General features: G+C 40.2%; 1 protein-coding gene across 5 annotated transcripts in view; it reads right to left on the bottom strand.

Moving 5' to 3' along the window:
* Nucleotides 1-13,102, bottom strand: part of PDCD4 (programmed cell death 4) — a 28,995-nt gene extending 15,893 nt beyond the window's left edge. For 2 of the 5 annotated variants that reach the window (XM_059661365.1, XM_059661366.1), the window contains exons 1-3: nt 13,038-13,102; nt 11,291-11,514; nt 1,313-1,615 (exon numbers count right to left, since the gene is read on the bottom strand). In XM_059661365.1, coding sequence (XP_059517348.1) covers nt 1,313-1,615; nt 11,291-11,514; nt 13,038-13,087 — 577 coding nt within the window. In that variant the 5' untranslated portion in view covers nt 13,088-13,102. Of the gene's footprint in view, nt 1-1,312; nt 1,616-7,283; nt 7,391-9,050; nt 9,140-9,873; nt 10,157-11,290; nt 11,515-13,037 lie in introns of those variants that run through there. The other 3 variants (XM_059661369.1, XM_059661368.1, XM_059661367.1) reach the window with 3 other exon arrangements.
* Nucleotides 13,103-13,437: the final 335 nt, after the last annotated feature.

The raw sequence follows: 13,437 nt of genomic DNA, 5'->3' as shown, positions 1-13,437 counted from the left end.
CATAGAAAAATCAATAAGGAAGAAATTAATTACCAAAGAAACACCATGACCACCATCATGTTTTAAAGTCAAATACTCTTTAGATATAAAAGTACATATTAAATTATACTTTGCAACTAGCAATGTTACAAATAATTGCTTTTTAAGCATTAAGAGCACTGATCATTATTTCTCTCTACTTCTATACACAAGCAGATCAGTAGAAATTTAACAAATGAAACTTTCAAAGTCGCTTTTCTACATTAACTTACTGAATGTTTTTATAAGGCTCAATATACTGAATAATTTTAAAGAAGCTTACAGTATCACCAATATTTTAGAGGTTTTTATTTTATATCCAGAGTATAATCCTTGTCACCAGAGCAAAACAGAATCTGAGAATTAGTTTCTATTTTTGATCCAACCAATGGCTATAGAGCCATTCAACAAAATAACTATTTTGGACATATGACAAAAACATTTTGCAAGAACCCTAGGCTATAAGTTGAAGTTCCCACCATTCAGAAGTTAGTAAAATCACCAAACTGTATCAAAATCCTACCACAGACAAAAGATGACAGACCCCCCCAATCAACAAATATTTAAGTACAGTATCTATGTAGCTAGTCACTACTCCAAGCACTAGAGACACAGCAGAGAAACAGATAATTCTACTCCACTATCCAAGATAAATAGAGCTAAAGAGAACGTGGAACTAGATCTATGCAATCTAATTAAAATTCTGAGAATAATATTACCAATCAAATTTACATGTATCATGTATTCTTCACAATGACCACAATTTGATTCATTAGACCAGGGGTGGGGAATGTCCGGCCCTCAGGCTGTATAATTTGGTCTGGCCCTGCCAAGGCATTAGGGGTAAGTTAATTAAATGTTTGACCAAATATAGCAGGCTAATTTTTAAGTTGATAATTTTGTAAATATCCAAATGGCCCTTTGCAGAAAAAGGGTTTCCCACCCCTGCCTTAGACAATAGGTATGATGAATTCCTGACCTTGTTTCTTTCAAGCAAAGTTAGAGAGAACATGCATAATTTGTAACTGTGAAAAACATCAGTGTGTAACTTCCTGGAAATAATAAAAGTTCTGCTCAAAAAAACTAAATCTATTCAAACATGAAAAATTGAAATGCCTCAACTTAAAAAGTGGTATGACCCTCAGTTTAGTACTATGTAAAAATATATATACAATCCCAAATCTTATGTTATCATTGTTTAAATATCTCTCATTTCATAAAACAAGAAAATTGTAGTACAAAAACCGGGCAATATTTTTTTCCACTTATGTCTTTGGATGTGGTATATACCAACCTTTCTTTGGTAGTCCCCGTCCTTTCCCAGATCTGGATCGCCTATCTAGCAATCTTCCCTTTGGACTGGTTGGTACAGTTACTCCACTTCTAATGGCTTCGCTTCCATTATCACTAACTGAATCGCCTCTGCCAGAGTCCCGGGATGAGTTTTTCCTTAGGCGCCTTTTTGCCTTGGCATTAATTTTAGCTTCATTAATGGAGGATGCTGAAATCCAATTTCCATTTATCTCATTCTTTATATCCTCAGTCCCAGCATTTTCTTCATCGCCAGAAAACAGAGAGTCACTTAAGTTATCAGGATCTTAAAGAGGAAAATGAAGAAAGGTAAGTATTTTAACCATCTACTGTTATACTAATTATAGTAATAACTTAGGTTGAATCACATGAAATTACCACCTTTGTAGGTCACTCATGGTCACATATCAGCAATTTCTTATGGTTCAATCTAAAAGACAACTAACTAGGATTACTTTTCACATTATCAAAAGGAAACTAAGGCATTGAATATAAAATGAACAAAGTTTACTAAAAGCATGCTATCTCATGTTATACCATCTATCTTAATATAAACACCAAATATAAAACCTTAAGACTTTGGTGAGATAAGAGAGCTAAGCAGTTGAAGATATAACACTAAGGATCTTGGAAGAAAGATAAACTAATATGTACAGAATGCCTAATATTATTTATCAGGCACTGTGTTGACACTCTGTCATTTACCCACAGTGTGAGATCTATTTACTACATCATTTATACAGTTAAGGAAACGAAGGCTAAAATTATTTAAATAACTTGCCAAACATCTCATGATTTATTACAGATACTTAGGAAATATTACTAATCTGGCAAATATGTGATCACATATGATTATTGAGTTGAACTGTTCATTGCTTTCAAAGATAATGCTTGCTTTCAAAGCCATCATTTAAAGTCCTAATTCATCTCTCCAAACTTGACCCATATTACTTAGCCATCCTCTGAAAATCTTCCAGCCTATATACTAATAAGATTTGTACATTACCCCCTGAAAGATAGCAACATATCTGGAGTTCCCAGTGGTCTTCTGTTTAGAATGTCATCCTCACTGCACTTTTAGTTACCAAAATCCTTGAGGATATAGGTCAAGTATTACTTCCTTGGTAAAAACTTTCCTCACACTTCTACCAACAATAACACTAATACTCATCATTCATTAACCACATCACCAAAATCACTTTTTTTACATAGCAGTCCTGCTTTTCCAAATAAGTCATAAGCTTCAAAAGAGGAATTGTACTTCTTGGTATCCTCAGCACCTAGTAGAGTATCCTTCATACTATCAACTCAAATGTCTGTGCAGATCAAATGACACAGACAGTCAGCTTTGCTCTGAAAACTTTGTAAGTCAGAAAACTACTAAATTAGTTACCCATAGGCCAAAGGTTTGTTGTTGTTGTTTTCACTTAGGCTAACTCAAGTCAGAGTATAAGTCCTCAGATGGTTTTAAATATTTCCAAATGTAATTAGGATGTGTCAAGTCTGTGTGCCTGGGCTTTGACATGTTTTAATATGTTGAAACTTAATTTTTTTAAATCAACCTTTAAAACGAATAGATGTGTTAAAATCTTTATAATTCTTGACAAAACAAAAAATTTAGAAACAAATATCATGTCAAATTACTTCATCAGTCTCATAAACATTCTCCATGCCTTCAGTCCTCAAACCATTCTCCAAATTGCATGGAGACCATTTTCTAAAACATGCCCCTGCTGAAAACCATTTGAAGGTATTCTCATGGGGTCAAAATGTAAATTCATTAATTTGTAATTTCTGATCCTGTCCCTGCTTACATCACCAGAATAATTGCTGACCTCTCCACATTCATATAGTTAGAGCTCAGATTTGGTACCATAGAGGGGATTATGATATACCTATATGTGACCATTACTGACCTACTAATGGGGGATTCATTTAGCAGAATAATACAGAATGTATTAGAAAAAAGAGAAAGTATAAAGTGGGAGACCAGCTAAGAAAATGTTGCGGTAATTTAGTCACAAACTAACTGGAAAGGGAAAGGTTAGTAACTTTGGGGTAAATAAGAAAGTAGTACTTTTAACCAAAAAATAACGTGCTTTTAAACAAAATAGATTCAAGAAAAGTAAAATGATACCTTGCAAAGATTTTTAGGAAAGGAAGCCAGGTTGGCTATAACCATCATTATAGATAAACTAATAGTCATAATAGTAATACTATAACTTCTGTCATTACCATCACTATTGTTACCTATTAAATACCAGATTCTACCCTACGCACTTCACATACATGGTTTATAATCTTCACAAAACTATAATGAAGATGTTTGTCTTCATTTTATAGATGGAAAATGTTTCATAGAAAAGTTACACATCTAAAACAGATTGTGGTCAGAATAAAACCCACATGTGAATCTCAGATGATTGTAATTATAGGAAATACAAAGCTAGAGTACAGCAGAGTAGTGACAAAGAGACAGGATGAACATAGAAGGAATGTAAAGAAAGAAAAAAAAAGATTAAGAGGAAAGAGAAGGACCAGAACTCAAATTAGATGGAGTTTCAAGTAGGAGTTGGTGGTTGAAGAAAACATTAAACATCTACCTGTAACATACTGATTTTATTTTACAACTAGAGGCCCGATGCACAAAATTCATGTATGGGTAGGGTGCTAGGCCTGGTCGGCAATCAGGGCCGATCTGTGGGGGAACCGGCAGGGTGCTCGGGGTAGGGGGGCCCCGCTGGCACCCGCCTTGGCTGGCCTGGGGCTTGCAGGCTGGGGGCAGCTCCTGTGTTGAGCATCTGCCCCCTGGTGGTCAGTGTGCATCATAGGGACCGGTCGTTCTAACGTTTGGTCGATTTGCATGTTAGACTTTTATTATATAGAATTAAGGTGAACCACCAAACTCGCTCAGAAAATAAAGGACTTAGAAGTATAATTAAATGCTTTAAACTGTCCATTGGAGTACATACTTCCCCACACTTGAGTTTTTCTTTCCACCTATTTTAATATATTTTCATATACAAGGGTGGGCAAAAGTAGGTTTATATTTGTAATAAAAATAAATAATGCAATAATTAATAAATAATAATACAAGAATAAACTGTGCTTTGTCTATTCATAACTGTGAGTGGTTATCACACTGGGCAGTTCTGAAAAAAAATAATTACCAGATGTAATTCCACACACACAGTGGAATACTACTCAGCCATAAAAAATGAAATATTGCCATTTATGACAACATAAATGGATCTTGAAAGTATTATGCTAAGTAAAATAAGTCAAACAGAAAAGGACAAAAAAAGTATGAATTTGCTCATATGTGGAATATAAAACAAAAAGTAGCAAATAAAAGTCAGATACAGACAACAGAATGGTAGCTACCAGAAGGTAAAGGAGGTCAAATAAATAAACAGAAGGAGACTAGACTTTGGGTGGAGAGCACACAATAGAGTACACAGATATAGAACTATGTAATCTTATATACCTGCAAATTATGTTATTAACCAATGTTACCAATACATTTTAAATATGTGTAAAATTATTTTAAAAGAAACAATTACCTACATGTGAAATATATTCTTATATTGTATTATTACCATCCCCACCTCAATGAAGTACATGATACCCATTTATAACCATAAAAAACCAGTACAGTACCCATATAACTATTGTGTATAGCAGCACCAAAATAATTATTACTGTAATAATTTTTTTCAATTATAATTTTCAAACACACTTAAAATCAGATTAATAAGTACAAAATGGCAAAGAAGTTTCAACTTCAAAGTGGTCAGATCAAAGAAAATTATATAACTGTACACAACAGTGAATTAAAGTCATTAAAAAATGAAGCTGTATCATTAAAAAGTGAAATATATTTAAATTACAAAAAATAATGATCATTTTAATTATTAAAGTTATAAAGCAAACAATTATCTAAAATATATTAACAAAAAGCTCTCACTATACGGAATATTTCAAAATCTCAACTTTCTACAAAGATTATTCTAAAGGCTAGAAATACAATGGAACAGACTAAGTAATTTCAGAGGAAAGGCAGAAGTGGGGGTGGGAGTGATTAACTGAGGAAATTATATGCATATATGCATAGCCCATAGCATAGACCAGCCGTGGGCAAACTACGGCCCGCGGGGTGGATCTGGCCCGTTTGAAATGAATAAAACTAAAAACAAAAAAGACCGTACCCTTTTATGTAATGATGTTTACTTTGAATTTATATTAGTTCACACAAACACTCCATCCATGCTTTTGTTCCAGCCCTCCGGTCCAGTTTAAGAACCCATTGTGGCCCTCGAGTCAAAAAGTTTGCCCACCCCTGGCATAGACTATAGAGTGGTGAAGGCCTAGGAGGGGCAGAGGAGATCGATGGGAAAAAACACAAACAAACAAAGGGGACAACTGTAATACTTCCAACAATAAAGATAAATTTAAAAAATAATAAAAAATATAGGCTCACCAAAAAAATTTAAAAATGAAAGCTAGAAATACATTTGAAGTTGTCTGAAGTAATTTGGACATCAATTTCAAAAAAAGCCCATCTTTATAATAATGTGCTATTGAAGTATGATGGAAAATAAAGAGAATACCCTTAGGTAATTTATAAAATATAAATTATTAGTTAAGAAAGATATCAAAGATACCAATAATAGTTTATGTTATAGAAATCACTAGCTCATGTGAAAAATATTAATGAGCAAAATATTAATGAGCACTATTCTCCATTCTGGATAATAAGGTTTATTATAAACTAGTGGCCTGGTGCATGAAATTCATGCACGGGGGAGGGGGTATTCCTCAGCCCGGCCTGCACCCTCTCCAATCTGGGACCCCTCAAAGGATGTCCTACTGCCAGTTTACAGGGATCGAGCCTACACCGACAGTCGGACATGCCTCTCGCAATCCGGGACTGCTGGCTCCTAACCACTCACCTGCCTACCTGCCTGCCTGATTGCCCCTAACCACTCTACCTGCTGGCCTGCTCGCCCCCAACTGACCCCCACCGCCGGACTGCTTGCCCCCAAATGCCCCACCAGCCTGATCACCCCCAACTGCCCCCCGTGCCAGTGTGCTCACCCCCAACTGCCTCCCCTGCCAGCCTGCTCACCCCCAACTGCCCCCTTTGCTAGCCTGCTTGCCTTCCACCTTCCCTGCCCACTGGCCTGCTCGCCCCTAACTGCCCCTCTGCTGGCTGGCCTGCTCACTCCAAACTGCCCCCTGGCCCCGCTGTCCTGATCACCTCCAACTGACCCCCACTGATGGCCTGCTTGCCCCCAACTGGCCCCCCAGCTGGTCTGCTTACCCCCAATGGCCCCTCCCCCCACCAGCCTGATCACCCACAACTGCCCTCCCCTCTTGGCCTCTACCGCCTCTACCTCAGCCCTGCCACCATGGCTTTGTCCAGAAGGTCTCCTGGAAGGTCTCCCAGTCTAATTAGCATATTACCCTCTTATTAGTATAAACTAGAGGTCCGGTGCCCAACGGGCACCCTCTTGAGGCTCCCGCCACCACTGCTGTGCTCGCCAACTATAAGCCCGGCTCCTGGCTGAGAGTTGCTCCCCCTGTGGGAGCACACTGACCACCAGGGAGCAGTTCCTGCGTTGAGCATCTGCCCCTTGGTGGTCAGTGCATGTCATAAGGACTGGTCATTCCATGGTTCAATTGATTTGCATATTAGGGTTTTATTATATAGGAGGATAGCATAGAATAAGAGTATGGAATGGGAAAGATAGGCAGAAAAATAAGGACGTGATGAATTTCTATGAAAATAAGAATCACAAACTTGATTTAAAAAATAACATGACCGATTTTCTTGTAGCATGAATAAGATGGTTTTTAAAGTAAAGACGGTTTTAATATTATGTATTCATAAAATTTGGTATGGCCTGAAACTTGCTCATAATACAATCAAGGTTCAAAATATGAATACTTACCTGTAGAATTTACATTCAGTATCTGCTCATTTTCTACATCCATTATTCCTTAATTTCACTTGCACTGATTAAATTACCAAATGGAAGTCTTCCTTTGGGATCTATTTCTTTAAAAAGAAAAAAAAACGTTTCAATATCTTCCTAACTGATATAATCAAGGTAAATTCAATTTAATTAACACTGTAAAAAAACAACAATAACCCCATATTCCATGTGTTTTGTTTACTTTTAAATATAGTTTACCCTAAATAATAATTGGTTTCGATCTTCTTGACACATTATATCTGTGTCCAAAAAAAAAGTCCAAATTTCTGGGTGTGCCAAATTACTTGGCATTAAAAGATATTGCTATCCATGTTTACTTCAAGTTAAAGGAGTACACACACACACTTCTAATATTTTAGGAACAGGTCTCATAGTTAATCTGATATAAATGAATACTGGGTAGTATGCTACCAATGAACTATGAGCACTACTACAAAATGCAAACAACAGTATTTTGGTCAATCAATAATATCTCATGTCTGTGTTATTTCTCAGTCTACAACATATCTAAAGGCAGATATATCTGCCATTTCATCACCTAGGTATCTATAGTTACTGTTATACAACTTTGAGATTGGGAGAATGATATTATTTTTATAATCTGAAAAACACACGTTAGAAAAAAGAAATTTTACCTATTTTAAAAAGGAATGAGTACAATGACATTAGCATCTCATTATATTAGACCTTAATTTCAAAATGGCTTAAAAATTACTAATGCTGGAAGGTTTTAATGAAATCAGTTATCTTTTATTTAGGCAATTTAACTTAGTGAGATAAATTCAATGTTATATGAAAGACTATCAAGATACACTGTCATTAAAACTATTGCCAGGTGTAACCAAATATGATTTCAGAATCTATCTATCTGTAAATATTATTCAAATAGTGGTTTACAGTACTTAAGTATTTATAGTTTACATATAAGTCCTTCCATTCATTTACAATAATTTCACCAGCAGTGTGCTCTTCCTTTAAGACATAAAATGAACAAATTAATGAAAATGACTAATGAACTACAGAAAAGTGTATTTTTCTCATATAACTTAACAATAGATGTCATTTTAGAATAATTATATATGGATGCCTCCTAGAACTTAAAGGTGAAACTGATTTTTAAATTTTTCAATATATGCTATTTTAACATCTTTCAAGTTTGTAACCCTTTTCTCCAGAAAAGGGTATTATTTTATAAAATAAAATTAAATATCTTTTGTTAAAATCATAAATTCTTAATATGACATAATCCTTAGTCTACTAAGATGCTATCATGTTGCTTCAGAAATTAACAAAATGATGACATCATTCCAGTTATATTTTGAAAAAACATGTTTTTATGTAAATACCTTTTAATATCATAATTCCCACAAAGTCTGGATTTAGGAGAAAAAATAACCTTAAAAATATATACAAGAGATACATAAAGATATGAGAACAAAACAGTTTGCAAATTTCAACATTTAGTATCCTTCATGGCTGAAAAGGCATATCTGTTTCATTTCTGTGTATAAATTATGTCACAGTCAAGTGAAAATATCATATGATGTGTATATGAGATTTTTACATGAGTTACATTAAAGTCTTTTTCATATTTGATGCAAGTATAATCTAAGAAAGTACTTGCTACAGAACATAGCCAATAAAGGAAATGAAACCATTATAACTGGTGTTTACAAAGCCCTTTATAATTCAAAAATATTTTACATGCATTATTTCATGTACCTCTCAGAAATCTTGAGATAGGTACTCCACTTTACACACAATTAAACAGATTCTAAGAAGACAGCTGATCTGTCCATAGAAAGAGAAGGCTGCACAGTGAAAGAACCAGGGTTAGAACCTCCATCTTCTGAATCCAGCACTGTTTGCACACTTTCAATACCAAATCTTAGTTATACTACAGGAAGATTATTTTTTAGGGTTAAAGGAGAAAAGTTATTAAAACATAGGCTCCTACTGTTATATCAAATTTTTAAATACTGCTCTCCAAACATTGAAAAATATTTATTTTAAACTATTATACAGAACACATTCAGTTGGGCAAAGAAAATTATCAGGTAATGAATATCATCTATATGGTACCAAGTTTGTTTTTAGTAAGTAATCATAAAAACATAGCCCTATTTCTTCAGGCAATGATAATGCAATCAAGAACTCTGTCATACTTGATAGCAACAGACATTTGGAGGGTAAAGATATGTTCCCTGTTTTTACTTTCTTCAAAGCAGTGGGGTTCCGCCCCCCCTCCCACCCCACACACACACACTTTACTTAACATTTTTGCCCCCAAATTAAGAAAATGTAAATCAATAAATTTAAACCCGCAGCCCTCATACTAAACTACAAATTTAAGCTTCAACAAGAAAACAAAACTATTGTTAGGCAAAATTAAGGCTGAAATTAAACGTTGTTTTCACTTCTACAATGTTTCACAGAAATACACACTGAGAAGTCTTCAACTGCCAAAACATTCCTTAAAAAACAGAGCCTCCGTTTCTGACTCCACCCACCCACAAAAATACCTATTTCCTGATCCTCTATATACCTGATAATCCACTCTGACCATTTTTTAAGTTCAGTCCATATGTTAGCTAGAAATGTACGTATTTGTATTCGTACCAGGGCTACAATTACAGCTCATTAGCAGCTTAAAAGAATCAGCTAAAAGTATTTAGCCACAATGATGCAAAAGTGGGCACACAGGAAATATCCAAGCTGTCACTTCTTTTTTGCACTCCTGGCAACTACTTTTCTTATTATTACAACAGAAAGTCCAATGGAAGTATCATACGAAGACGCCTGCTGAGATGCTGGGGAACTGAACAAACCTATAGTGAAGGAAAGGTCAGGGCATAAATACCAATCATGACATTCACAACACCTCGGGCAGTGGTCCCCACCCCCCCTTTTTAAAAGCCTTACAATAGCAAGAATGCCACAATTCTAAAACTCAACAGTAAAACATAAGTAGACACGGGCGTGACTGTCTCCTCCACGGGAAGCTGCATTTTTAATGGTTTTCTCCGGAGATGCCGTTCGGTGGCTGGCTACGCGGCCCGGTCTCCCCGGGACGCTGGGGACGGGCGACATGGACCGCAGCAAACGGTTCCGAAGCGCCCGCAAAAGCCACCCGCTCGCGGGGCCGCGGAGCGCCAGGCGGGCCCAGGCAACGAGCGCAGCGCGCTTGTCGCAGAAAGGGGGCTCCCTTCCCGTCTTTGTCTTCTCCGGCAGATTTCATTTAAACTAAAAACACAACCCACACCCCAAAAAGAAAACAAAACCACCCTTTGCCTCAGGAGAGGCGCAGCCCGGTCCGCGCGGGGCCGGCGGCGGGCACGTGTCCGCCTCCCCGCGCCCCGGCGAGAGCGCGGCCCCCACGGCAGCCGTCGGGCCCGCTACCCCGCCGCGGCGCAGGCCCGGACCCCCGCGGCCGCCAGTCCCGACCGGACCCGGGGCGAGGGGCGCAGGGCCGGGCCTGGAGAGGCCGGGCCGAGGAGGGGTGCCTCCTCCGAGGGCTCCCATAGCGGCCAGGGAGGGCGAGGAGGACGCAAGCCTCCCTCAGGACTCGTCAGGCCAGAAACGACCACCCCCCACATGGAAATAAAACCTCGGCCTTCGCGGGGACGGGAAGGAGCCCCTCCGCGGCGAGCGAGCGCCCCGCGCGCCTGGCCCAGCGGAGCCGGGGTCCGGGAGGGGCGGGCCCGCGCCGCCGCGCTCCGGCCCGAGCCCAGAGGAGGGGGCCGGGTGGGCTCTCCGCTGCCCGGGGCGTTGGGGCGGGCGCTGCGGGGCCGGCGGGGCTCGGAGGAGGCGGCCGGACACCCCGGCCCCGCCGACCCGGACCAGACCTGACCCGGCCGCCTCCACGCCCCCTCCCCCTCCCAACGTGCGGCTGCAGCCGAGGGGAGACGGGGCTGTGGAGAGGGCGCAGTCCCCCCGAGCGTGCGAGCCGCGCCGGTACTGACCCGTCGGGCCGCTGGCGCTGCTCGCCCAGTCCCTGGTCCGCTGACCTGTCCCCGCTCCGCTGGCCTGATCCCCGCTCCTCAACCTCTGCCGCTGCCTCGGAGCGTCTCTGGCCGCTCTTGCTCTGTTTTTGTTTTGTTCTACCCAGTAACACGGGGGCGAGAGGCAGGCGTTCATTGGACGAGGCCAGGAGGTCGCCTGGCCAATCGTAGCGGTGGAGCAGGAGCTGAGGAGGAAAAGGGAGGGAAGTGAAACGTGGAAAGCTGGGCAGGGGCGCAGGAGGGCGCATGCGCGTCTGCCTTCCAGAACTTGCGGGAGGGGGGATTGAATGGGGGGGGGGGCGGGGGGTTGCAGCGAGGTGGCAGCCGGGGTGACAGGGCAGTGCCTTGGAGTGGGGACTAGGCTAAGGCTGCCTTGACCCGCTCACCATTCCCCTCACAGCAAATTCGGCTAAAGCAAAGGCTTTGGGCTTCCTGAGGGTCCCTGGCCTCATTTCCCGACATGCCTCAGGGGATACCCTTAATCTTTCCAGGTCCTTCTCCAGCTGCCCCCTGGACTCCTAGGTGTGCAAACCCCTTTGCTAAGGAGTTTCTCAGTGAAGGCTCTCAACCTTTGAGATGTAAATCACTCCCATTAATGAGGAAACAGACTCAAACACTCTTTGAGCCCTGCCAGTGTGGCCCCATGGGGAGCACTGTCCCAGGCTCCGGAGGTTGCCCATGGGATTCCTGGTCACATACCCAGGTTTCGGGTTCCATCCCTGGTGGGAGCACCTATGGGAGGCCACCAATCAGGTGCCTCTCCTACATCTATGTTTCTCTCTCTCTCTCTTTCTCCCCCTCCCTCCCTTCCCCTCTCTCTAAAATCAGTAAAACATACCCTTAGGCTAGAATGAATAAAAATAAATTGAAACTCCTTGAAGTCCCTTTGCTATTCATGAGTAGTCAGGCCACTGTCATTGAAACACACTACTCTCAATTCCAAGGCTGGGTTTCGAAACTCTGGCTATAATTTCTTTATTGAAACTTCCACCTATTTAAAAAAAGTTTTTTTATTTTTTAAAAATTTTTGAGGAAACTCCTTGCTATTTATGACCCAGCGATTCCTCTTCTGGGAATATAGCAGAAGAATATATGCATCCCTATGGTCATTGCAGCCTTATTTACAATAGCCAAGATTTGGAAGCCGCCCAAGTGCCCATCAGTAGATGAGTGGGTAAAAAAGACATGGGACCTTTACACAATGGAATACTGCTGGGCTGTAAAAAAAAAAAAAAAAAAAAGGAAATCTTACCTTTTGCAACAGCGTGGACGGACCTAGAGAATATTATGCTAAGTGAAATAAGCCAGTCAGAGAAAGCCAAGAACCATGCAGTCTCATATGTGGAATCTAATAAACAAAATAAACTAAAAAACAAAATAGAAACAGACTCAAAGATACAGAGAACAGACTGTCAGAGTGGAGGGGGTCGAGAGGCTGGGTGAAAAAGGTAAAGGAATTAAATTTTTAAAAACCCTCTTGGACACAACAGTATAGTGATTACAAGAGGGAAAGGGAGGTGAGGGGGGGGAGGTAGAAGAAGGTCAAGGGGGAGTAAATGTTGATGGAAAGAGACTTTGGATGGTAAACACATAATACAATATACAGATAATTATTAGAGACGCACTGTACACTTGAAACCTATATAATTGTGTTAACTAATGTCGTCCCAATAAATTCAATTTAAAAAAGAAAGAAAGACATCTCCACCTCTTGTGGCTGTTCTTTGTGTCTTTTCCTCCTGGTTCTTTTCCTCTCATTCTTTCTTGTTCCCTAACCCCTGAGGTAATGACCAGAACCTTCTGGGTCTCTGTGGGCAGAGGACTCGGGCATTATCTCCGGCAGGATTTTCAGATTGATCTTTGGTGTCTCCAAAACCAAAGTGCACCCTCCCTCACTAGGTGAGCCCCTTCCCTGACTTACCCCTTCTGCACAGTAACCGGCCTGAGAATCATCTCCAATGTTATTATTCCTCTACACACACACACACACACACACACACACGCACGCACGCACGCACGCACACACTTCACTAGCTACCCATTGACTACCTGGAACATCGGTACCTGAGCCAGGCATTCAAAATCCCCCAGTGTGACATCAAAACTTT

Source organism: Myotis daubentonii, chromosome 13 (assembly GCF_963259705.1).
Source record: "Myotis daubentonii chromosome 13, mMyoDau2.1, whole genome shotgun sequence".
NCBI lineage: Eukaryota > Metazoa > Chordata > Mammalia > Chiroptera > Vespertilionidae > Myotis > Myotis daubentonii.
The sequence above is the reverse complement of the archived record's forward strand: the minus strand, read 5'-3'. Positions and strand labels throughout refer to the sequence as shown.